The sequence below is a fragment of the Hyperolius riggenbachi genome, chromosome 2, assembly GCF_040937935.1.
Source record: "Hyperolius riggenbachi isolate aHypRig1 chromosome 2, aHypRig1.pri, whole genome shotgun sequence".
NCBI classification, from domain to species: Eukaryota; Metazoa; Chordata; class Amphibia; order Anura; family Hyperoliidae; genus Hyperolius; species Hyperolius riggenbachi.
The window spans coordinates 317,504,057-317,531,807 of record NC_090647.1 but is presented as its reverse complement, the minus strand read 5'-3'; the positions used below and the strand labels follow the sequence as shown (position 1 = coordinate 317,531,807).

General features: G+C 43.7%; 1 protein-coding gene across 1 annotated transcript; it reads right to left on the bottom strand.

The window, feature by feature from the left end:
• On the bottom strand, positions 1-26,543 carry RPA2 (replication protein A2). Its single transcript, XM_068269184.1, has 9 exons — positions 26,398-26,543; positions 24,317-24,435; positions 12,303-12,404; positions 9,532-9,645; positions 9,188-9,262; positions 6,689-6,796; positions 3,747-3,875; positions 2,402-2,496; positions 1-789 (listed from the first exon to the last, which is right to left on the bottom strand). The coding sequence occupies exons 1-9, from the start codon at positions 26,411-26,413 to the stop codon at positions 705-707; spliced, it is 843 nt and encodes a 280-aa protein (XP_068125285.1). The 5' UTR covers positions 26,414-26,543; the 3' UTR covers positions 1-704.
• Positions 26,544-27,751: the final 1,208 nt, after the last annotated feature.

Here is a 27,751-nt window from a genome sequence, read left to right as displayed (position 1 = left end):
CAGTGAACAAGAAAACCCATTTATTCATGGTTTCCAACACAATTTAAAGTTTATATGTAAGCGACTATAGAACACATTAAACAAATTGCAAACCTCCTAATACAAAACATTTGTAAGTCTGCTACGCATATTTTAAACTGCTGAGATATACAGAACATTGTGGAAACTGTCACTAATAGCAGATTCATCTCAATATGAAAGGTAAGCAGAGTGCCAAAAATTACATTTCCCAGTTTGAAAAACATGCCAGTTTTCAAGTAGGCATTGCTCAGCAAACGTTTTCCACACAGCCAGCATTGTAAAGATGGCCAACTATGACGATATCTTTGGGGAATGAGGGCAATATTTATGCTACTCTGGAAATTTTCTGTAATTAGCTAGATGAAGAATGATGCTCATATGCCAAACTAGTACAGAGCAATAAAGCAGAATTCCATGGCAAGCCTTCCATTTTCTGCTTCTGTAACTTCAGTGTGAGCATTGCATATTCATTTTTTACTACTCCTCTAGAGCGGTTTCTTGGGCTCTAAACAAGGCAGAAAAAGAAATCGATATTGACTGCAAGGGTTTGTGTCATTTTTGAGAGTGGTGCACAAGAGTCCTCTGCATGGCTAGATACAAGCCAAACTTGCCAAGAACGGCCAGCTGCTGCTGTGTGTTCATGTAGGCAGCCAAAAAAGTCCTTGTTTTCTTTCCATAAACTATTAATCTGCATCTGTTGACTTGTAATGGTCATCATCTATAGTGGAATAAATGTGGCCTTCATTGCTGAGAAAGTCCAGTGTTTGTCTATGGGGGGAGAAAAAAAAATGATATGAGTAATGGAAGATCAAACTAAAATGGAGATACATAAGACGAACTCAATGTTCACTAGTGATGGAATCGCGAGTAGATAACTACTCTAATTTGTGATTCTAATGAGGCTTAATTGCCTCAGCTGAGCACATGGGAGACAGGGGGTTACTTACCCATAAGTCTGTCGGCTTCTATGCCTCCCTAACGTCTTGCATGCGTCCTATGGGACGTGTTCCCAAGACTCACTACCATGCACTTCCTCCTTCAAGCCGGAAGGAGGAAATGCGCGGTAGTGAGTCTTGAAACGCGTCCCGTAGGACGCATGCAAGACATTTGGGATGCATAGAAGCCGACAGACTTATGGGTAAGTAACCCCCCGTCTCCCATGCGCTCAGCTGAGGCAATTAAGCCTCATTAGAAAAACAAATTTGAGTAGTTATCTACTTGTGAGCCTATCAGTAATGTTCACACCTTTTTCTAACTAGTTCTCTTAAAGAGTAACTGTCAGGCTGCAGAAGCTAATTTAAACCTCTATTCTCCTGTGTTAAACAGTTTAGACAGAAGCCAAAAAGACATTACTAAAGATAAAAATCTCTCTTACATTTAATGTGTTCTTATCAGCAAAGCTAAGCTCCTAAGGAGGACTCAAGCCGCATTCCATACTGCAAAGCATTCTGGGGCCCTCCCCTCGGCTGCTAAGGAGAAGACGGGATCAAGTTTCAGCAGCTTCTAACTCAGTCCAGCCACAGCACAGATAAATCTCCGGGGCAGAGTACACTGCAGGAGTCAGCTATTGTTCCTAGCCACATGGCTCATTAATATTCACTGCACACCGTGTTGTTCAAGAACGAGCTTATCTGTGATCAGAAGCAGGCAGGACATGACGACACATTTGGCTTCACAAACATGGAACCTGCCATGGGCTGTCAGGAGCATCATTCTCTGCATATACTATATAAATATTCTGTGAAATCCAAACGTGGACAGTGAAATGCATATGTAATGTAAGTACAGCCAATCTTTAGCTACTGATATATGTGTTTATTTTCTCTGAGACCTTATACCTAACAGCTCCTCTTTAAAGAGACTCCGTAACAAAAATTGCATCCTGTTTTTTATCATCCTACAAGTTCCAAAAGCTATTCTAATGTGTTCTGGCTAACTGCAGCACTTTCCACTATCACAGTCTCTGTAATAAATCAATGTATCTTTCCCTTGTCAGACTTGTCAGCCTGTGTCTGGAAGGCTGCCAAGTTCTTCAGTGTTGTGGTTCTGCTATGCATTCGCCCCTCAGGGGGGAAAGAAACACACACATGATCTCTTGAGATTCAAAAGGAAGGCTGTATACAGCCTGCTTGTGTATGGATGTATTTTCTATGTGTGGACATACTGTACATCAACCTACTTCCTGTTTTGGTGGCCATTTTGTTTGTTTATAAACAAACTTTTTAAAACTGTTTTTAACCACTTTTAATGCGGCGTGGAGCGGCGAAATTGTGACAGAGGGGAATAGGAGATGTCCCCTAACGCACTGGTATGTTTACTTTTGTGCGATTTTAACAATACAGATTCTCTTTAAAGGATTATAGTCTCGATTCATACTTACTTAATAGTATTCACATTCATTCCATGAAGCTTTGACTTCAGTTCATCAAAGCCCATTCCTTCATTTCCTTTGCAACTTTTTATTATACTCAGGACCTGGAAAAAAAAAAAAAAAAAAAGTATTCATTCATAAAGAATTTAGTTCAATTTCCCCAAACACTAGAACATCACTTCAGCCTCAAAAACATGTTTACTATAGAGTAAATCTAACTGTATCCAGCAGAATTTTGGAAGCACTGTGTGTTCAGATGTTTTGAATACACCTAGTTCTTACAATACAGGACACCATGCATCTATTCACGTGGCAATATAACAAAGATATCAGCTGTACTACTACTAAAGTCGGGAGCATGAACAACTTGAGGACACATCAATGTCACAGCAGTCAATGATAAAGTGATGTTAGAGAGAACATGGATAGAAACTGAACACAGCATTAATTTTCTTCATGTAAAAAAAGGTTTGTGAAAACTATTTCTATAATATTTATTAAGCAATAAAATGGACAGAGCTGCCTCTAGCCTTCATAGTACTCTCCCCCTCTCTGCAGCCCATTGCAGTGGTCATTTAAAAGGAACCTTAACTGAAAGGGATATGGAGGTTACCTATTAAACAATACCAGTTGCTGGTTAGTCCTGCTGATCCCTTTGGCTGCAGTAGTGGCTGAAACAAGCATGCAGCTAACCAAGTCTGGCAGAGCACCTGATCTGCATGCTTGTTTAGGGGCTGTGGGTATTAAGGGGCACAGGGTCAGCAGGGCAGGCAACTTATTTGAAAAGGAAAATCCATATCCTTCTCAGTTTAGGTTCCCTTTAAGTCAATAGCACTACACTCTGCCTTCTCAGTGTGACAGATGTGCTACAGGAACTGCAGAAGCTAATGCAGAAGCTGCATTAATACCTCAAGTGCCTTAATTTTTTTTGGTCCTTGAGTCGCACTGCAGCTATAAGTGTGGTGCACCTTTTTAGCTCTGGTGCAATGTGATTGTCCTAAATCACACCACACCAGTGTAACCAGGACCCATAAGACATTATAGAGCGGACACGTTTTGGAAACTCCGAAACAGGTCAGCTCTGTAAAACCTGTAGTTTCAGGATCCGTCCATCAATAAAGGTGGTGTCTCAGGGTAATGTGTGGATCATCTCTTATCAGTTTGTGGGACTTGCTTTCCTGAATCGAGCACTGTCCCAGAACCCAAAGGGGTGCAGCAGTATTCCCTTATCCATATACAAAAACCTTTGGGACACACTGTACATTACCCACAACCTAGATTTTACTTTTAAATTTAAAGCATTGCAACATGAAAATTAGTTATGTATGCAAGAAAGTTGTACAAGTTAACAGACCTGGTTTTGGTGAGGAGTCAATCTATTATTCATATCATTTCCTCCACCAAAGCTGCCTCCTGTATCCATGTTCATGCGTCCAGGTGTGTTTACTGCTAGGGAAGTCCCACCACCACCACTGCTATTAGTCTACAAAAAAGGAGGGAAAGAAACAAAGATAATCTTATTTTGCCATTACATACAAAATCTTTTTCTTCTGTTCCTGAAAGGATGTATGAGGCCCTACTTTTCTCAACAGAACAAAAAAACTAAAAGAAAAGCTAGTCAGCCTCTGTAAGAAGCTCCTGGCCTTCATGCAACTCATTGGTGGTATCAGGATAAAAAGACAATTTCTTGGCATGTGGACTGCCACAAACATTGATTATCTGAATTATCTGGTTGAGTATTGCTAACATTTCTATCAAGCCAGAGACAATTCAGAAATCTACATTTTGTAAAACATGGTTGTCAAAAAGTTGCTCTAGGCATCATGAGACACTGTATCAGTGGGGTCCTATTCCATAAATTGCCATATTTGTGCATAAGGGCAGAGCATAGGTTAGTTTTGAAAATGCAACGTAGCATAAGAGAAAAAAAACAAAACCATAAAATGATTAATAATTATTCAGAATACCCATTGTAACCTTAATTATCCTGGTTTCAGCATCAGAAATGTCTCTTATAGCTATATTTGCTGTATATAAGTATGTAACCCCACCCTCCCAGTGAGAATTAGGCTAAGCTATGTTACGCAGCTTTTTGCCCCAAAGCACTCTGGAAGATCAAGCGATGTTCACTTCACAGTGGTAGGGACATTCCCACCTTGATTCACCTTGTAAGCTGGAATAGTCAGTGAGATGCAAAGGATTCGGAGTTGAAGGAATATGTAAATTGTGTATACAAATTTATGCAGCTTGAAAATGGAATAGGCATGCAACCTACATTTTTCACACTGAACCAAAACATCCAACAGTTGCTGGTTAATTAACAGCAGTTGTGCAGTTTGGCTCAGTTTCAAGTCAGTGGACAATTGCATGCTCATGCAAACAAAGGGAACCTGAAGTGAGAGGTATATGTATGGAGGCTGCCACATTTATTTCCTTTTAAACAATACCAGTTGCCTGACTGTTCTGCTGAGCCTCTAATACTTTTAGCCATTGGTCCTGAACAAGCATGCAGATAAGAGGTTTCTGATAAAAATGTTACCTGAATGCTTGTTTAACCACTTTACCCCCACGCGTACGGATTTCTCCGCCCCTTTTTTCCCTCCTAAAAGACCAGGGACGGAGAAATCCGTACCTTCCGCGCTACCGCCGCTGTCCGCGCTCCCGCCGCTCGTGCGCGCGCACCCGCCGCTCGTGCACGCCGCCGCCCGCTCGCCCGGAGATCAATGAACGGGAAAATCCATTCCCGTTCGTTGATCTAAGCCCCCGCAATGATCTGCTGCTTCTTTCAGAAACAGCGAGATCATTGTGAGTCTCCCAGCCTCCTACTGCTTCCTGTAAGCGTCCTTCCGGACGCTTACAGGTCGCATGTAAACAAACACTCTGTGGCCATCTTGTGGCCAAATAGTAAACTACACCCTAAAAGCATTTTACATATACAAACATTACATTTACACAATAAATTAACTCATTACCTCCCACACTCCCCAATTTTTATTTTTTTTTGTAATTAAAAAAAAAAAAAAAACACAATAAAAAAAAACAACAAATAGTTACCTTAGGGACTGAACTCTTTAAATATTTATGTCAAGAGGGTATAACACTGTTACTTTATAAACTGTGGGCTTGTAATTAGGGATGGATGCAAAACTGAAAAAATGCACCTTTATTTCCAAATAAAATATTGTCGCCAAACATTGTGATAGGGACATAAATTAAATGGTTTTATAACCGGGACAAATGGGTTAATACATTTCATGGGTTTTAATTACAGTAGCATGCTTTATTTAAAAACTATAATGGCCGAAAACTGAAAAATAATAATTTTTTCCCACATTTTTTCCTATTTCCCCATTAAAACACATTTAGAATAAAATAATTCTTGGCATAATGTCCCACCTAAAGAAAGCCTAATTGGTGGCGAAAAAAACAAGATATAGTTCATTTCATTGGGATAAGTAATAATAAAGTTATAGACGAATGAATGGAAGGAGCGCTGAAAGGTGAAAATTGCTCTGGTGGTCAGGGGGTAAAACCCCTCAGTGGTGAAGTGGTTAAGGTGTGTAATTCAGATACTACTGCAGCCAAAGAGATAAGAAAGACTGCCAGGCAACTGTATTGCTTACAAGAAAATATGGCAGCCTCCATATACCCCTTGCTTCAGGTTGCAGTTGATAATCAAGAGCTGGCTGCTTCCCCTCTGTGAGTGCTTTATGCTTACTTACAGTGATACTAAGTTGCAAACTTGTTTATATTTGGTTCCTATCTTTTTTTCTCCATAATTTTATCACCTGGGTTAGGCAAAAAAAAGAAATCCAAAGCTCGCCATACAGGCATCGATTTTTACCAGCCATCATGCCCTCTGTGCCCCCCAAAGCTGGATCCACCACTGAAGGCAAGCCTCTGGATCTTTGAGAGGCCTCCTACCCCACCGCCACTGGGCATGTACCCTTTTTTTTAGTTTGCATGCCTACATCACTTCATGCACAAGCACAGCCATACTTGCGTAGTAGCATGAGGCCACTCGTGAACGAGAGAGTTCTACTTACTGCAGGGCAATACTCAAGCAAGTGCAGAAAGGCTGCGCTTGTGCAAAGCCACAAGAACAGACCAGGCAAGCTCTTGCAGGATATGTTCACAAAATCCGAGTGTGGCAACGGTGAAGGCAAGGACGACACGGGAAGCCTCTTAACTACCAAAGGCTTTACTCTATCTAGGTAAGCATTTGAGCACTCTAAACATTCATGAAAGCATGTTAAAAAACTTTAACAATTTAAAAGTTTATAAAGTGGAACCTACCTGAGAGTTAAGACTCATATGGGCATGAACAACTTCCAACATATGCGACACAAACTCATTCATGTCTTCAACAGGTGCGATCTTAAACGCAACCACACTCTTCTTGTTCTGAAACAAAAATAATGCATCAACTTGATGAACATATTTGTTCTGTAAAGGGAACCTTAATTGAAAAAAAATAAATAAAAATTAAAGTTGAGTTTTACTTACCTGGGGCTTCCAGCTTAAAGGGGTCAACAGGCATAATAAAACATACCTGATTTACTTACCTGGGGCTTCCTCCAGCCCCTTGCAGCTGACATTTCCCACGCCGCATCTCTGATTGCAGCCACCAGCCTAGGGTCCGCGCCGTGTGCAGAGGCCCACCTCCGCTATTGCACCTGCATCGCTGTCAGGGACACACCGTGTGGGGACCACGGGTCGGGAGCTGCCAACAGAGCTGTCAGCGTGAGACAGACAGCTGCAAGGGGCTGGAGAATGCCCCAGGTAAGTAGATCAGCTATGTTTTAACTTGCCTGATGACTCCTTTAGCTTCAGTCCATCTGATCACCTCTGTCCTCCTGGAGCCACATTGCTGTGTTGCTGTCACCCTATGCACTGTCCCGGCCGTGAGCGCCGCCCTCAATCGTGCTACCATGGCCGGGGTGTTCTGCGCCTGCAGTTTGTCCAACTTTCAGCTGCGGAGGCACAGAATGCTTCTGGCCACGGGAGCATGATTAAAGAGGCATGAGGCCAGGGCTGCACATGTGCAATAGAGGGGTCTGAGAGCGTCAGAATGGTGCAGACTGGAAGGACAGCTGGGTACCAGATAGACTGCAGGGGCCTGGAAGAAGCCACAAGCAAGTAAAAAAAATGTTTTCCACCACTTAAAGTTCCCATTTAATATTTAGATAAAGAAAATTAGGGTTAATGCCACACAGAAATCTAGACTGTATCAACAGCTATGCATTGTCGCAAGGGGTTAGTTAAAATGTGTTCAAATGACAACACTGAACGTCACCAAGATAGCCTAAAGATTGCAGTTTGAGGACAGACTGGTATGAGTTGATTGTCAATGTCACAATCATTTCTGTACCTTCCCTAGTCCAACGTATTTTTATCCCTAGGAAACAAACAGTTTAATTTGCATGTCAACTGTTTGAAGCTGTTGATTTCCCCTATGCCTGTTATAGGTTAACCCATATGCTGTATAAATGGAAAGCAAGTCAGAATATCGATTTTGCTTAAAAATTTAGTTTAAATGCATGAGGTGAGCGCGTCTAATGCAAAAAGGTTATGTGCCCTACTTTATGCTCCGAATGAATGATGAATAAGTTGCAGCATTATGTATGGTACAGAGTTAGCGTGGGGACTTACCAGAATAAAGAGCTATGACTTCATCAAAAAACAGCAACATTTGTTTGTTTTAATTTTTATCTGGTTATTGCAACTCATTTTCAAACATTTTTACTCTCAGTTTAAATGACTTGCTAGAAGGCATCTTTTAACGTGCAAATAAAAATAAGCCACTTCTCTTAGGCAGAGTCGATCTTTCATCAAGAGGACATGCCTTGAAATCAAAGCAGGGCTGTGGAGTCGGAGTCGAGGCAATTTTGGGCACCCGGAGTCGTAGTTGAGTCGGAGTCGTGGTTTCAGAAACTGAGGAGTCGAGTCGGAGTCGCAGGATTTTTGTACAAAATCCACAGCCCTGTTAAGTATTAGACTAAGGAGTCGGAGTCGAGGAGTCGGAGCAATTTTGGGTACCCGGAGTTGGAGTCGGAGTCGTGGTTTCAGAAACTGAGGAGTCGGAAGATTTTTGTACCGACTCCACAGCCCTGAATCAAAGCAAAGGTGCCCATAGATTATTCTATTTGCAGCATCGATTTCTGGCTGATTGGATCGTAATCTTGCAGAGATCAGTGCCGCAACGATGCTGCCCGATCATCATTTTAATCTTTTTCCAGCCGAGATTGATCCACCATACTGGTAAAAGCTCCCTTGAAAGTGCTCGGTCAGGTGCGTGGCACTAGCAACGCTCAGTTTCCCCGACAACTGACAGACCTCTAGCTGGCCTCCCCCTTGTAAAAATATGCAATACAAGTGCAGATGCACATGGCCACCAGCATTTCCAGCAGACACGGAAAACTTAGAGCGGTTAATTAGCATTGGTGGAACATATCTGATGCTTTTACACAAACATAATTGTGTGATTGACATGCCGCAGGTTACTTGCCTCTGAAGAAGTGGCCCTTACGAAGGCCGAGAAACATGCGTTAGGCTGGTTGTCTAATTTTTTTTAGTGCCTACTCTGTATTTTATGGAAGAAAGACTGTCCTTTTGCTATTTTTTGCACTTAAAAGGGTATGTTTTATACTTTATATCTACTACTGGCCATGAAACCCTTTTCAGCTGTACTCTTCTTCAGGTAATATGCAGATATTGCAAAAAGCCATACTATTTAGCATTCAATATTACATACGACATAGACATGCATTTTTCTATAGCTAAACAGTGTGTTACCTGAAAGGAACGAAGGTGACCTGACACTTTCACATAACTTCCAGGAGGCACAACTGCATTTTCAGTACTCGCTTCCTGCAAATGGCAAGGAACACATATGATGCAGAAGCACGCACAAATATTCATATGCAAAGACACTATCAAAGAAATAACGTTATCTCCGGGCTCTTTTAAATCAATCTCCAATCCCCGTTTCTTTAACAAAATTGATCCAATTGCTCATTAAAGACTCTTAAACTGCATTCTGCTGTATTCAACCATTACATTTAATCAGGCCAAGAACATAACCACACAAAATTCAGCAAATAGGATGCCTGCCAATAAAATAAATAAATTGTACTTACATCTGTATCCACCCACTGTCTGACATCCATGGGTGCTGCAGTCATATCATCTACTTTATACAGGATATTTGTTGGTGCTTTTTCTGCTTTTCTCACTATGCCAACTATTGTTACCTAAAAGAAGCACAATGGATACATAAGAACACCACATTAACAACAGGTGGTGAGTCATGACACCAACATACTAAATACTGTTAGTAATTTTTAGTTACAATTTAAAAGGAAAAACATGGCTGGTGACAAGGATTGTAAAGTAAAACCCCGTTTATTCAGAGTTTTCAAGCAACCAGAAAAAAAAAACTCCTGGCACTGCAGGATGTAGAAATCTACTTTTACACATCTTTATATAGTAATAAACCTTTTACATTAACTACTTTGGCCTCCTGGACATAGTACCTACGCCCAGGAGGTCATGTGCGCGTCCGTGCGCTCCCGGCCGCGGTTCATTAGCCTGGCAATCAGTGAATCGGGCTATGGTGCCCAATCACTGATTGCTCTCCCCCGCTGAAAAAGCGACAGCTTCTCTTGGAAGCTGTGCTTTTTCTGGCTGTAACGTCCCCCATACGTCGCTCTAAGCGTATGTTACGCTTAGCGTGACGTCATGTAAACAAACTCATGGCCGCCATCTTGTGGCCAAAACGTAAAACTACAACTACAAGTGAAAAAAAAATAAAACTCAAGACACATTTACATTATAAAACAATGGCTTACATCCCACCCTCCCAAAAATACCCAAATAAAATGTTTAATACAAAAAAAAAAAAACACCACATTACAATAAAAAAAAAAAGTAAATATTTACCTAAGGGTCTAAACTTTTTAAATATCAATGTAAAAGATGAAATATTTCTAATTTTTTTTTTATTATAAAAACTTGTAAATAGTGATAGATGCAAAACGGAAAAAATGCACCTTTATTTCCAAATAAAATATTGTCGCCATACATTGTGATAAGGACATAATTTTAACGGTGTAATAACCGGGACATATGGGCAAATACAATACATGAGTTTTAATTATGGAGGCATGTATTATTTTAAAACTATAATGGCTGAAAACTAAGAAATAATGAATTTTTTCTTATTCTTCCTGTTAAAATGCATTTACAGTAAAGTGGCTCTTAGCAAAGTGTACCCCCCAAAGAAAGCCTAATTGGTGGCGGAAAAAACAAGATATAGATCAGTTCATTGTGATAAGTAGTGATAAAGTTATAGGCTAATAAATGGGAGGTGAAAATTGCTCGGATGCATAAAGTGAAAACGACTGAAGTGGTTAAATTAAGTCTACCCTTTGAGAGAAGATAGAGAGACAAACCCCTCTTGGGCATACTTACCTCGGGAGGGGGCAGCCTCTGAATCCTAATGAGGCTTCCCCCGTCCTCTCTCCCTTGGTTCCAGCCCTCGAACACCACAGAGACATTTATCTATCGGGATCCAGCACAGGCGCAGTAGCAGCTCTCCAACTGGGCTCAGGCAAAAATATCCGAACCTGATCGGGCCCACTCTACTGCGCAGGTGATTCGCGCCTGCGCACTAGATCGGATCCAATTGAGTTCAGCCATTTGTGCCTGAGCCCACTGGAAAACTACTACTGCACCTGCACTGGATCGCGGTAAGTAAATATTTACCTCTCTGGTGTTCAGGGGCTGCCAGCACTGGAAGCAAGGGACAAAGGAGGATGGGGAATTCCTCATTATGATTCAGAGGCGTCCCCCTCCCAAGGCAGGTAACCCCAGGAGATGTATTTCTTTTTACAGATACTCTAACGTACTTTGGCATACATAATACTGCACTTATATGAATATGTTCATAGCATTTGTACATTGTTATTGTCATATCAGCTGTTCAGTCTGCTGAACTGGATGAGGCAAGTCACTACCCTTGACAAAGTTACATGCAACAATCTTCAACCATATTGGGCATGATCCACAAAGCTTTTTCACCCGTTTTCAACTTATCGATGTTACATTTTTAATCTCTCAAAGATCAAAAATACACTATATAAAATATAATTAAGTTACTCAGGAACAACTTACTTTGAGTGATTATTTTGCCTTTAAATGTGCTTAAAGTGAATGTTTACCGTTAAAAAAAAAAAAAAACTCAGATACTCACCTAAGGAGAGGGAAGGCTCGGTCCTAATGAGCCTTCCCGCTCCTCTCCCGGTGCCCGGTCCCGCGCAGGATCCCCCGTGGCAGTATTCGACCAGTTCGGTCAAATACTGCCACTTCCGCATGCCGAAGGGAGCTTTCGGAAGTCTTCGGGAGCACTCGGGCTCCCGAAGACGGGCCGCTCCATACTACGCATGCGCGAGCGCCCTCTATGACGCACTCGTGCGTGCGTAGTATGGAGCGGCCCGTCTTCGGAAGCCCGAGTGCTCCCGAAGACCTCCGAAGTCCCTGCGGCGGCGGACGCGAACAGGGGAGCCAGCGCAGCACCGAGGGCACCGGGAGAGGTGCGGGAAGGCTCATTAGGACCGAGCCTTCCCTCTCCTTTTATGAGTATCTGACTTTTTTATTTTTAAAACTGTATCCACTGGCTTTAAGTTATTTTTATTAAAATAGGTCATTTATGAGTTTTGAGAATTAAGGCTATTAATGTTGAACTTCAAAGAACCATATGGTTTAACTGTTCATGTAAATTCACCTTCATCCCCAACACTGTCCAGCTATTCATAATGAAAACTGGACTGGGAACATTGTAAGTAAGCATGGGATACAGAATCATTAGTATACCAGTAAATCACAATTTTTCATTAAACAATAAAGTCACCTGAGAGAGCTCCACTTCTCCGATCTTAAATACTTCATCGTTTTGCGTAGCAGACAATAGTTGAGAAACTGTACAGGGGACAATTTGCTGTGCTCTGGACCTCTGCAATAAATCACAAAAAGTTATTAACACATTATCCATTTACCTTCACAATACAATACAAAATATCCACAGTAAAACTATATTTTCAACTATACCCCACTTGGCCAAAAGTATATGTGAACAATATGATAACATTACACATAGCTGATGTTAGAAGCCTGAATGAAAGTAGTAGTCCTTATTAGAGGGAAGCCTCTGGAGAGTTCAAAGCCTACCATGCAAAAAAGCCCCCCACCATTTAAGTATATCTGAAGATAGCTTGTTGGATTTTCTCTCATGCCTGTGCCCCCCTCTACATATGAATGCTGCAGCACTGTGCCTGATTAGTAGCATGGAGCCGCTCCGCTCATGCATGGGATTTTTACTGTGCTGGCTCCATGCGGTTGCGCTTGTACACAGAGGGGAGAGCATGGCTGCAAGTTAGAAAAGGGTTCCCCGTGAGTAGGATGACATGGGAAGCCTATTATCTAGAGGCTTCCCTCTACCTCGGTAAGTATTTACATTTTTTTCCCTCATAGGTTTACTTTAATTCAACCACTCATTTTTTTAGTAGATATGGTAGTACATTTTCATCAACTTGCAATGCATAGTTTTTTGCATTGCACCTCTGTAATTTTTCTAATATTTCAAATATCTGCCTACTGGCTTTTAGAAGATCCTTCTTCAGTAGCAGAGGAAATCGCCTAACCCAGCCCGCTTCCTCCCCGTGCATTTAAACAAATAACTTATAGACTTCTTGTAAACCTAGGCTTCATACACAAGCAAGATGGCTCTAAGTCGAGGCAGCTGGTCAGGGCTGCATCTACAGAGAATTCTGCATGTGTATGGAAGCCCTGATGCACTTCCAAGTTATTCAGATTACTGGCTTGTCTCAGTTGAATGCAGGTTGAGGCTATTTTTCGCCTCATTAATCCTTCCCACACTGCCCTTCTGCCTCATCCATGGCAACAGAACACATCAGTAGCAGCAAGTCTATACAGTACTCTGCCCCTGTCAACTGAGGGATCAGGCCCGGAGTGCTGCAGGCCACAGTACTAGAGCATGTTGATGCATCCTCAGCTTTTGAATAAATATTTGTGACAATGATTACATTGCAGCCATGAAGAAGACAGACTTCTTGCTACATTCTAGTTCTGCTTCAGTGACTAAAGCTACCCACATGCAAATTACGACAAGCACCATATACTGGAAAGTATATAGCCATGACATCTGTCTGATCTAAACAGAAAAATGATAGGATAAAGAGCCCAGATACAGTACTTACCAGTAGTAGGGTTTCAACGAGTCCTCCAGGACAGCTTCCTCCTAAGAAAAGACTGATCCCTTCCATAAAGGAAAACGCAGGTAATACATTTGAACAATGGAAGGATACAAAGGCCCATCCCTGTTCTTAATCAATAGTTTATACGAGAGATACCTACAACCATATATTAAACATATGATAGTTAACATTTAAACATCGGGTAGGGGCAGTGGCGGCGCCAGGGGGGTGCTCAAGCACCCCCTAAATTTGTCCAAGCGCCCCCAAAGCGCCCCCTGGCGTGAACTGACTTCAGGTGTCTAAGAGACGCAGAGTCCGTTCACAGCGGCAGCCCGAAGCAGCAGAGCAGGGCTACGGTAAGATAGCTGCCCGAAGCCCTGCTCTGCAGACTTGGAGTCTGCAGTGCAGAGCTTCGGGCGGCCATTTCCCCGTAGCCCTGCTCGCCGGGTAATGCAGGCTGCAGGAAGGAAGAGGATCGTGGGAGCTGAGCTGCGCGCCACAAGGAGGTCGGGAGAGGAGGAGGTCGGAACAGGAGGTCTTCTGACTAGGTGAGTAAATGGGTTTTTCTTTTCTTTTTCAGGTGGTGCTGCTGATTGGGGTCAGAACTGCTGAGCATTGCGCATATTGGGGTCAGAACTGCTGAGCATTGCGCATATTGGGGTCAGAACTGCTGAGCATTGCGCATATTGGGGTCAGAACTGCTGAGCATTGCGCATATTGGGGTCAGATCTGCTGTGCATTGTGCATATTGGGGTCAGATCTGCTGTGCATTGTGCATATTGGGGTCATATCTGATAACGATTGTGCATATTGGGGTCATATCTGATAACTGTTGTGCATATTGGGGTCATATCTGATAACGGTTGTGCATATTGGGGTCATATCTGATAACGATTGTGCATATTGGGGTCATATCTGATAACGATTGTGCATATCAGTGTCATATCTGATAACGATTGAGCATATCGGTGTCATATCTGATAACGATTGAGCATATTGGTGTCGTATCTGATAACGATTGTTCATATTGGGGTTATTGAACGTGTTTTTTGTTCAAATCTGCTCACATTACGTGTATTTTCTTGAGAAAACCTGCACAATTATGTGAATTTTCTGGGGAAAGGGTCACCAAAACTTGGGCCCTCTGTCTTTGCGTTACACTTTTAAAGGGAACCCGAGGTGAGAAGAATATTGAGGCTGCCATATTTATCTCCTTTTAAGCAATACCAGCTGCCTGGCTGCCGTGTTGGTCCTCTGCCTCTAATTCTTTCAACCATAGACCCTGAACAAGCATGCAGCAGGTCAGGGGTTTCTGACAATATTGTCAGAACTGACAAGATTAGCTGCATGCTTGTTTCTGGTGTAATTCAGTTCACTACTGCAGCCAAATAGATCAACAGGGCTGCCAGGCAACTAGAATTGTTTAAAAGGAAATAAATATGGCAGCCACCATATCACTCTCACCCTGGGTTCACTTTAAATTACAGTTAGCCCCGCCCTCATCCAGTCATGAGCACGCCTATTCTTTCACCACGCACGAATGTTGTAGCCACGCCCATTTTTTGCCACGACGCAGGTCATCAGCTCCCCCGGAAATTGGTCCAGCACCTACATAGCACCCCCTAAAAAAAATTCCTGGAGCCGCCACTGGGTAGGGGTATAAGTTAGCTGTCCTGGAGGACTCATCGAAACCCTACTACTGGTAAGTAGCCGGGCCCTTCTATTGTCTTTCTGGATGGCCTCCTCCTGAGACGAGCGATAAATTATCTTGGAGGGGGGGGAGGGAGCTGTGAGAGCAAAGTACCTTCCTCTTGAATGGACAATATATCCACTCGGTAGTGCTTGATAGAAGTTGCATGACCTGCCCATGCAGCTGTCCTACAGATTTGTTTCAGTGATGCTCTACACCAGCCTTGCTCAACATTTCTACCCTGGCAGAACCCTGCAAATAACTTTGGGATCTCAAATAACCTCTACATTTAGTTTGGAGGAGGCATGGTCTTTAAAAGTATGTGTGGCTGTTTACTTCACTACCCCCTATTACACTGCCACTCAATGGCTTCTGACCCCCACTTTAGTGCTTCTTGTTAAAGTACGATCTATTATAATGTGCTCTATTATACTTCCCCGACGATGGGGGAAAATGTCAAAAAACCCTGGGTTTCTAGGGAACCCTGGTTGAGAAAGCCTGCTCTACACCTTTCTGCCCAAGAGGTTGCCCGGAGGAACGTGCATTGATATTGGAAGGCGTATCTATGCCCCATTACCGACGATATGCCCATACAATCAGATCTCTGATCAGTCTAGAGATAGTGTTCTTTGATAAACGCTGGCCCCTTGTCGCGCTTGCAAATGCTATGAACAGCTGACTAGCCATTCTCCATTGCTGTGTTCTCTCTAGAAATATAGGCACTGCTCCTTACATTTAGAGTACTTCGCTTTCTTTCCTTGTGTTTTGAGGATCCATGACAAATGAGGACAGTACAATCTCTGCGACCTATGAAAAGTCAAGGCTACCTTGGGTAGATAGGATAGTATTCAGGCCTGATCCAGCCTATCAAAATGGATAATCATATTTAGATCCTTAGTAGTAAGGGCCTGTATATTGCTAACTCTTCTGGCTGTAGTTATAGCTACATGTATTAGAAAAGCGTATTTTTTTTTAATAGGCACTTCAAAGGTTTTGGAGGTGGAGAAGTACAAGAATCTAGGCAGATCCCAGGGAGGTGCAAACTTAGCAGTAACTGGCTGCGATCTGGTCACACACCGCTAAATAATCTGAGGCTGGACACCCACTTGCCTAATATCCTGGCAATGCTCTTCAAGAAGCATTTTGTGTTTTTATCCATGGGATTTCTATGCTACCTACAACTTCAAGAGGAGAGATCTGCCTCCTTTAAATACTGAGCTAGGGAGTATGAATCTTTGGACAATAAGCATGGTCTTCATCTCTAAATGGGAATCTCCTTTTAACCGTTGGTGCTCAGGAGGTTTTGTAGACTAATAGTCCCCCACTATAAAACTATTAGATTAAATGCGATCAGTAAATATTAGCTCAGCACTAGGCTAGCTAGAATAGGTGCCCCCCCCCCCCCCACACACACACACACACAACTTTCCATTTGCCCAGAATCCCCCTTATCAGTCCGCTTATACATTACCCAGCCAGGCTCCAGCGATTGCTGCAGTCTCCCCGGACAGCTCTGCTCTTCTCTATGGGACTGATCAGGGGGATTCTGGGCAATCGAGTGGTGAGGGGGGGGGGGGGTGGAAGGAAGGGGCACCTATTCTAGCTACCCTAGTGCTAGCTAATATTTACTGATCGCATTTAATCTAATAGTTTTATAGCGAGGTTTGCTGAGGCTATTGAAACCTCTAGGGCGGCATGCCCAACACAGTGTCGGGCGTACCGCTTTGAAGGTTAAAGGACTGCAAAGTGTTAGTACCGGCGCTAGCTAGAGATGGGTATGGCCCTTTAAATGGATTTCACCTCGGCGCTGCTCTTTGAACTGGGTGGTGCCAGTATGCTAATATGGGAAACACAAAAGGAAAAACGGAGCGCTCCGATGGTGCGTTACCACTTTTAATGAATTAACACGCTTAAAATCAATGCACTTACAGTGTATGTGCAAGAGTTGCACATTTAAGAGGCCACCAGCGAGTCCCCTCTGCGTCCTGTGCCTGGCCAGGGCTAACAGGGTCCGTGCGGATGGTAGGCAGGTGTGGAGGAGGACAGCCGCCGGCTCACGATCCTCTCGGCAAGCTGTCTGACGTCACTGAGGCCAGTCAGTGACGTCTGTAAGTGCATTGATTTTAAGCGTGTTAATTCATTAAAAGTGGTAACGCACCATCGGAGCGCTCCGTTTTTCCTTTTGTGAAGGTTAAAGGACAACTGTAATGAAAGGGATATGGAAGCTGCCATTTGTATTTACTTTTAAAAAATACCAGCTGCCTGGCTATCCTGCTGATCCTCTGCTGCCGATACTTTGAGCTATAGACTCTGAACAAGCATGCACATCAGGCGTTTTACATTTTTGTCAGATGTGACAAGATTATATACATGCTAGATTCTGGTGTGATTCAGACACTTCTGCAGCCAAATAGACCAGCAGGGCTGCCAGGCAACTGGTATTGTTTAAAAGGAAATAAATATGGCAGCCTCCATATCCCTCGTTACAGTTGTCCTTTAAATGAACGTGGTATGGAAAGTTCTCTGGATCTCTATACTCACCTAAAATGATTTTCTTAATTCTTGGATTAATCTGACTTTCCAATCCTCTGTAAATATTGTCTTGCACCGATGAGGTTAGAATTTCTACTGAAATCTTCTCAGAATTATATATAGCTTTCCATAATTCCATAGTATCTTCCATGCTAAATAAATAATGTGGTGTACTGGTAATCTTTAGTCTCAAGGGATGCCTCTGAATCTCTAGTCTCTCCCTCCTCAACAGACACCTCAGATTCCTCCTCTGATAAATAATCCTAAAGTGGATTTATTAAAGCAATCTACGGTAAAGGTAGCCATACACTGGTCGATTTGCCATTAGATCGACCAACTGACAGATCCCTATCTGATCAGAGAGAGATCGTATGGCTGCCTTTACTTCAAACAGATTGTGAATCGGTTTCAGGCTGAAACCGATCACAATCTGTTGAGCTGTTGAGCTGCTCCTGCCGCCTGCCCCCCGTATACATTACCTGAAGCTGGCTCCGGGTCCTCTTCTCTGCGCTGCACCGCATCCCAGCGTACACTATGTCACTCCGTGACCAGGAAGTTCAAATAGAGCGCCCTCTATATGAACTTCCTGGTCACTGGAGTGACACAGGAAGTTCATGTACGCTGGGATGGAAGCAGGAACAGAGCGGTGCAGCGCAAAGAAGATGCCCGGGAGCCAGCGTCAGGTAATGTATACTTGATCGGATCGGCCGCCGCTAACGACGCGCTCCTACCCGCGGGCGATCGACGGACCGATCTGATTTCGGGAGGAAATCGGATCGGCGGGTGCGTTTAGCGTGAACAATTGGCAGCAGATTCGATCCCAGTGATCGAATCTGCTGTCGAAACAGGCGCAAATCGGGCCAGTGTATGGCCAGCTTTAGCCTGGGCCTATAATTGTGCCAGGAGTTAAATGTGATTCTGACTTATCTGTCAGTGCAATCTGAGAGAGATTGTTATCGATGAAGATTTCAGGTAGACTGCAGTATATTCTTTGCACTAGTCTGAGGGAGAAGCGGTGGCGGTTATCGTGTCTGATCCACAGGCAGTGGCTATACTGGAGTTGGAAAAGCAGCTCTGAACGCTGCAAACATGGTTGAAAGTTTTTTTTCATAGTTTTTATCAGGTCCAACATAGCCTTACTTGTATCAGTTCCCTGTGACTGTGCCCTATTAGGCTCCGTACACAGGTAGGTATGCTCTAATACTACATGGAAGTGGTAAAATTGGCCAGTCATCTGTATATAAAAAAAATTGTATGTGTGGACAGACCTTAAGATTTAGCAATACATCTTTCACAATTGGATCTAGTGTAATCTGCAGGGAGTTTTATGTCTCATCTAGCACATTTATTAGTGTTTAAGGCCCAGTGCACACCAAAAACCTCTAGCAGATCTGCAAAACGCTAGAGGTTTTTGAAGCGATTTCAGAGTGATTCTAGGCATATGTTCTAAACATGCCTAGCGTTTTTTGGAGCCTTTTTGTGTAGCACATTTCAAATATTGTTACAGTAAAACTGTTACTGAACAGCTTCTGTAACAAAAACTCCTGGAAAACAGCTCTGATCTAGCATTTTTCAGAGCTGTTTTTCACTTTCCTATACTTTAACATTGAGGCAGAAACGCCTCAGAGATCTAAAAAATGCTGCAGCGCCCGAGTTTGCGTTGGTGGAGAAAAAAAAAAAAAAAAACGACCCGTTCTGGAGTGCACCATCCCATTCACTTTCGTTAGCCAAGCGGTTTTCCCCCTACAAGAGTTTTTTAAAAAACGCTTCAGAACCGCTCTGGTGTGCACCAGCCCTATTTACATGCTTGGATGCCTAAACAAAAACAAGTGACAGGTAAAAATAGGCATTGCTAACTACTCTGCACTGGATCTGCATGAAAACAAAACTGAGCGGAGAGACCTGTTGAGCTTCTACAGATGGCTCAGAGGCTTATGCTAGGTACACACCATACAATTTTCTGGCAGATTTACTTGCCAGATCGATTTTCAATATGTCCGATCTGAATTTTGATCGATTTTTCAAATTCTCGATTATTTTATAAACGTTTTTTCACTCGATTTTCACTCAGTTCTATGGAGGAAAAAAAAACAAAAAAAAAAAACACTCGAGCAAAAGCAAGATTGAAAACACAATCGGAAAATTGATAGAAATTCAGATCAGACATGTTGGAAATAATCGATCTGGCAGGTAAATTTGCTGGAAAATTGTATGGTGTGTACCACGCATCACACTGGCTGTTTGGCCAAATATGTGGGCTGTTCAGACTACCCCATGCCTCATAGATGGACTCCTTTCGCGTCCCACATGGCTGTGCAAATACACAGCACTTCCAAGACCGGCAACGCCCCTCCACTGATGGACGTTCAGCTGAACGTCCTGCTGCCCATACTCTATCCTGATGGGATGCCTGGCGCCAAGATTCTCCTCCTCCATATCTATCACGCCGCCGGATTGCCGCAATACAGAGACAACTGAGTGCGGGGGCAGAGGGACCCACACCAGTACCACTGTGCACTAGTGGATCGAATGGAGTCTATGCAGGTAATCCCTGTGCAATTGCTCCGTCCATGCTGCAAAACAAGGTTAGTCCTCTGTGCCAGGAATTAAACAAACATGCAATCAGACATATGCCCACAGGATTCCATGTGGCTGGATAGTGTACTATTTAAGAGCTCTGCTTTTGACATGGGAAACCAGGGTTCAAATCCTAGCTAGTACCTATTTATCTCTATTTATTATATTTATAAAGCGCCAACATATTACGCAGCGCTGGACATTAGTTAAGGTTACAGACAAATATTTTAAGGTGACATACAGCAACAAGACAATACAGGAATACATGCAAACCAGATCACCCAGCACAGTAGGAGTACAAAGTAATGCTTAGTCACTGATGGCAACATGGAGATTAGGCAAGTCGAGTTCAGATCCATAGGATGGGGGTACAGTAATGGAAGTGCATGAACAATGAGGAGACATGAGGAGAACCCTGCCCGAAGGCTTACAATCTAGAGCAGTGGTCCTCAAACTAAGGCCGGTGGGCCGAATGTGGCACCCTGAGGCTTTTTTACTGGCCCTCTAAACAAAGATGTAGCTGACCACATCTATAAGTAATACATTTTCTAAGTATTGGTGGTCCACATATAGAATAGCAGAGCTGGCACCACCCATCCACATGGAAGCCAGAAAGCAGCAATTCGCTGGTTTCCAATCAAATTCCACATCAGGTGACACTGCTGTCCAATTGGACTGCAGGTTGTCACCTGGGTATGCTTCACTGTCTGGCCCGCAAAGACAATTTTATGTATACTCCAGCCCCCCAGCAGTCTAAAGTATGTTGACCCGGCCCTCAACTCAAAAAGTTTGGGGACCCCTGATCTAGAGGGAGAGGTAGGAACATGAAAGGTAGGGCACCAGCGTTCAGCTGTGGGTTTAGAGCTCCAGTGAAAGGGGGGGTAGGCCAGAGTGAAAAGGTGAGTTTTGAGGACCATCTTGAAGATGTTGAAGGAGGGGGAAACCCTAATGGGGGGAGGTAGGGAGTGCCATAATGTTGGAGCAGCTATTGAGAAGTCTGGAGGCGTGCATGGGACTGGGTGATGCGGGGGAAGGTCAGGTGAAGTTCATTGGAGGAGCGAAGTGAGCGACTAGGTGTGTGTGTGTACCTCTGAGTAAGATTGGAAATGTACGTTGGACAGGTTTTGTGGACAGATTTGTAGTCAGACAGTATTTTGAATCGAATTTGGACTGGATAGGAAGCCAGTGGAGGGATTCGCAGAGGGGAGCCACCGTGGCGGAGTGGGATGGGAGGAGTGGATAATTCTGGCTGCCGCATTCATGATGGACTGCAGTGGGGCAATTCGGGTCATAGGGAGACCAGACAGAAGAGCATTGCAGTAGTCAAGGCGGGAAATTATTTATCTGTAAGAAGTCCTTGGGCAAGACATCCTAACACTGAAAGCACGTCCCAGTGGCTGAAGCTCGAGCGCTTTGACTCCAACAGGAAAAAAGCGCTATATAATTGATAGGATAGGATTATATCCACACATACGCTTTACATGGTTCCTACACAACTTGCGCCCATCTGATGTAAGAAACAATGCAAAAACTGTTGTCTGAACAGGGGTGAGCCTTTGCATCTTCAATTATTCAAATTATTGCCTGTGCTTCCATTAGGGGACCGATCAGTCCTGGAGGACAAAAGGAAGAACAAAACATTCCCCATGTCTCTAAAAATAAGATTCTCCTCCAAGTAGTACCACTAAAATTTCTAACGTGAAATCAATGAGGAACTGGTCTGAATTACCAACTGTCATCATGCGCAGTGGTTTTGTTAATTAAAAGGATACATTTAAAGGAAACCAGAGTGGAAAAAAAAAAAATACATACCTCTTTAAGGCCTGATCGCTGCCTCGATCTTCAGTATAGGATCCAGGAAGCGGAGGACGGTGCCGAGGAAGCGATCAGGCCGGAGGAAGTCATGTATGAATTTTTTATTTTGTCATCTCTGGTACATTTTAAAGAGACTCTGTAACAAAAATGTTAGCCTTATTTCTTCTATCCTATAAGTTCCTATACCTGTTCTAATGTGGTCTGTCTTACTGCAGCCTTTCCTAGTTTCACAGTAGCTGTATTATCTCTGTTATATAACGTAATCTTCTTTCCTCTGACGGCTTTGTCGGGCTAAGGCACTCAGGCTGGAATGTGCTGTTCTGCTTGTGATAGGACAGAAGCTATACACACCCTCTCCAGGCCCCCTGCAGGCTCTGTATGAGTCACAGACTGAGCTCCTCTCAGCCTATCACATGCTGTTAGCAGCCATGTCTTGTTTGTAAACACTGCCTAAAACTGGCAAATACAAGACAGGATTGCAGCAGGGAGTGGCAGAAACAGCACAGAGGGGCCCAGGAGAACATAATGAATAGCATGGCATGCTTTTTAAATGTAAGAATTTTAGAGTACAGATTCTCTTTAAGTTATGACAAAATTAACATTCAATTATTCCCAAACCGTGGACATTTTAGTGAACACTGTAAATACTCGAGTATAAGCCGACCCGAGTATATGCCGACCCCCCCCCCCCCCCCCCCCCCCAACAGGAAAATAACATTGACCCAAGTATAAGCCGAGAATAGAATGAGGCACTTACTGAGGACCTCCTAGGGCTCTCTGATCACTAACCGAAGACTCTGACCCCAGCATCTTCAGCTGAAAAGGTATGGTTTGACCATTGGCTCCTTCCTGGATTTCACATTACAATTGCTCTCTGTGCAATGATTAGGGCCCATAGAAAAAGCAGTATACAGTTACAAACTCATCCTCCACAGTATCTCCAGCATGTGTTGGTGCTTTATGTGCAGCAGCTTGTGACCACCTGCCAATTTACCACAGAAGTACCTGCAGCCATCTTCCCCCACTGTCCCCAGCCAAAGCAGTAGGCATAGTCACTGTATGCTGTCAGGTTCTGTCCCCACAGCCCCGAGTGTCCCCAGCATGAGCTTACATACAGTAATTGGCCAGCAATACTTGCAGGCAGCTGTTACCCGCAGATGCATAGTTACAGTACTGTGCAGCTGTTTTCCCCCACTGTCCCCCTCCAAAGTAGTATGCAACGTTACTATATGTCCCCGGCATCTCCAGAGTCGTGCAGAGCGGCGCAATCACTCACCGGTTCTCGCCGCCAGGATACCTCTTCAGCTTCTCTGTCGTCTCTTCTCTGACGTCCTTCAATGGCACTCGCAATGTGAGACACCACTAGAGGGTGACATAGAAATGAGAAGGATAGAGAAGCTGAAGATGTATCCCAGTGGCAAGAACCGGTGAGTGATTGCGCCGCTGTGCAAGACTCTGGAGATGCCGGGGACATATAGTAACGTTGCCGCATAGTACCAGAACTATGTATCCGTGAGTACTGCTGGACACAGCTGCGGGTAACAGCCGCGAGTATTGCTGGCCAATTACTGTATGTAAGCTCATGCAAGGGACACTCGGGGTGATGAGGACGGAGATGGACAATGTACAGCATCTGTGTATACTACTTAGGCGGGGGAGTGTGGGAAAACAGCCGCGAGTACTGCTTTCATATGCCGCTGCACAGTAAGCAATAACCAGCACATGGGGACAAATACAGACTTGTTTACCGCTCCAGCGGGGGGAGGCACATGCTGAGGACCTTCGGGGAAACCACTGATTAAAGCATGACTTATTATGTATAGGCCAAGACCCCCACTTTTGGGACATTTTTTGGGGGGAAAAAAACTCAGCATATACACGAGTATATACGGTAACCATTTACCTTAAAAGGTTATAGAATTGTACATTCTTTTTAGATCATCAAAATGTTCCTTCAACCCACTCCACTGAAACAATCTACAGAAAACCCATTTTCATACACAAATTATGGCATATTAATTATCATACGTTACGTACAGCTTTCTTTTCCCCTTGGGTAGGTGCAGGAGATCCAAAGCCTCCAGGTGACTGCATATATCCACCACCTCCTCCTCCTCCTCCTCCACCACCACCTCCATAGCCTCCATCAAAACCACCTAACATGAGGGACAAAACAGCTTAATTGTACAGTATACTAAACATACTAAGCAAAAAAAAAAAAAAAAAGACATAGCGATGTTAAATTACTACAAAAGGATAGCTGCTTACCACTGTCTGCAGCTAATTTCAAGATCTTACCAGCATATTTATAGAGTGACACGATTGCTGCTTCGGTAGTGTACTTGAAGGCCATAAGTTTAACATTTCTGACTTAACAGGTTTTGCTCCACAGGAAAATTACTTAACATAAGCAGAACCCAATCTTTGCACAGGGCTAATCAGATTCAGAAACTAAATCCTGGTACACACATCCAATTTTAATTGACCAAGCAATCAATGGCAAACTTCTACAACCTCCATGTAATACAAGAGCTTACCTGCACAATCTATTCATAGTATGCCAAATATGTTGAACCTCATATTGCATGAAGGTGGTAACATTGGTCAGTGATTAACCAATCAAAATTGGATGTGCGTATGAAATATTAATTACCTTACAGCCACAAGTTTTAGAACAAATGTAGACTGTTGAAGTTACATGTGTCTGTTGAGATATACTCCCCATCCTGTACAGTTAAGCCTGCCATACACTGATCGACATCTGATCAGACAGGGATTTGTCACTGCCGCACATTGCACATCTATGCTAAATACTGGTAGATTTCAGCTCCAACTTTCCCCCAGGTGTCCCCTCTGCTAATATTGCTCTCCCTAGGGCCCATACAGAGTAGTGGCACAACAGAACAAAGTCACATTCACTTCTCCTGTAGGCGCAGTTCATCCTCTGTGCTTCCCATTATTTCCAAGTGCCCATACCCTGTACCCAGTGGCATGTGCTTAATCACACCAGGTCAATGAGTATGGACATTACAGAACACAGGAGGGAGTGCCCTGGCTAGAGAGGTGAATTGAACTTTGCTCCACTGCACTATAAGGCCTGGAACCCACTACAAAACGCTATCACCAATCACAATCGCTAGCGTTTTGTATGAGCAGTTTGTAAGCGATTTCATGAGTGTTTTAGGGAACGATTTTAGAAAGTGTAATCAATTTGCCAGCGATTGTGTAGCGATTAGTGTTTTAAAGTCTGATTGGTCCTTTCAATTTTTAATTTTGTTACAGTGTACATTAACTTTAAAACGCTAGCAAAATCACTCTGTGCAAGTTTTGATGAGCGATTACGCCAGTGATTATATACTTTACATTGAAGTGCAAACGCTAACAAAATGCTGCATGTCCTGCGCTTGAGATTTTGCTAATCGCAATCACTTCTGTGGAATTTGCACTATCCATTTACATTGGCAGAGCGTTTACAGAAATCGCTAGCGATTTCTCACACTCCCTAAACGCAAAAAAAATAATCAAATTGCTCTAGTGGGTTCCAGCCCTTACTCTGCAGGGTCAACCAGGAAGAGCAGTATTAGATGGGTGGGGGAGATACCTGTAGGCCTATCACAGGCTCCAGATCCCCTGCATAGATTCCACAATGTATGGGCCTGCGCCCCTTTTAACAATTACTACAAAATAAAAAATTACAAATCGGATGACGTGTTGGTCAGTCAATCCTCGACATATTCGATTACAGTGTCACTAATCTTCCGAAAAATATCAGTACATGGGCACCTTTGCTGGAGGGGAAAAGCTGTCATGCTGCAACATGTGCAGAGTACCCAAAAAGGCCGCAAAGCTCTCCCTAACTCCGCACATCTGCATAAAACTTTGGATTTAGTTCTACTTTAATAGAAGACATAAGGTTACGTTCTTTTTAAATTAGCAGCCTGTTATACGTATATAGCACGTCTTGCGTGTTACATCCAGGTGCTGCGCTAAGTACATAACAGCAACACCAGAACTCTCCACACTCCAAGACATGTAGCGCTGATCGGGAGCAGGCGGACTGCTGATAACCAGTAGCCACACATCACAAGTACATGAACCATGCGGAATCCCGGACTCACCGTGGTTGTTCCACATTGTGCCCGAAATCCTGCTTCAGCCCCAACCAGCCTCTATTGGCGCGCTAACCTTTCCGAGCCAATCATAAAGACTCCGCCCCCAGACCATCTCCCGCCACCAGTCATGGCTATCCCCTTACTGAGCGCCCTCTTCCCCGGACCTATCAGAGGCTTCTTGTGCGCTTGCGTTATAGAAGCGTCATCAGGTAGCGCCGCACTTGAGCGACATATTGTCCAATCCATCACTCAGTCTCACTCTCAACAAACTGTCTGTCTAGTGTCTAGAGATAATAATTTGACAGCTGCGAGAAAGGGCTGTCTTGTCTCGTGTAGAAAACTTTATTTCATGAACTTCTGGTTGAGCTTCTGCTGATTCTTATCAACGTAGAATAGAGAATTGCGCAAGTCACATTCTAGTTCACATCGTTATCTGTTATTCACGTGTTAGACTGAGAATGTATTGTGTATGTATAGGTGTCCCCTGAGAATTTGGTGTGTGTATATAGTGATCCTGAGATGAGACCCTGGGGCGTCTTCCAGCCCCCTTGATGCTCCTCTGTCCCTCGCCATCTCAGGATAAAAAAGTCCCCCTAGGGAGTACTTACCCCAGAAGGGGGAAGTTTCTGCATCCTAAGAGGCTTCATCCTCATCTAGTCCAGGGACCTCCGAAAATACCCTTGTCCCTGCTTGTTGAGAGCCTCACGCATGCATAGTATCAGCTTCTTGTGGCCCAAATGCAGGGCTGGTTCTCTCATCAAGCAAGGTGGAACATTTGCATCAGGTGGCAGAGATTACAGGGACAGCATGTTTGTACTGTGTTTTCACTTACAGCTTGCAGTCAGAGTAGGATGAGAAGTGATAGGAGAGCCAGTTGACAATGTCATCACTGGGGCAAAAAAGCAGCTTGTGCTGTGTGTGGAGTCTGACAAGGGGGGGGGGGGGGGGGGGGAGGAGAGCAGCAGTGTGTCATTTGACTTGCACAGCAGAAGGGAAGAGGTGGCACTGCTGAGTGAGGTGGAATGAAGTGGGTGAGCAGTTTGTTTGGTGATGTGAGAATATTAAATGAAGCAGAATAAATTGTCGGGTGCTGTGCAATCATTCCAAATGGGGGGCGTATATTTGCCTCAGGCAGCAAAAAGTTTACAGCTGGCCCTGCCCAAATGGGTCTGCTCTACTGCACCAAAGTCCGAGCGGGAAGCTGATACTGCGCAGGCAGGAAGGTGTAAATATGGTGGTTGTTTCTCCAGGGCAGCCAGCTCTGTCTGCAGAGGCCAAGGAGGAGCCTCATTAAAGGATACCCGAAGTGACATGATGAGATAGACATGTGTGCCTAGCACACAAATAACTATGTTGTGTT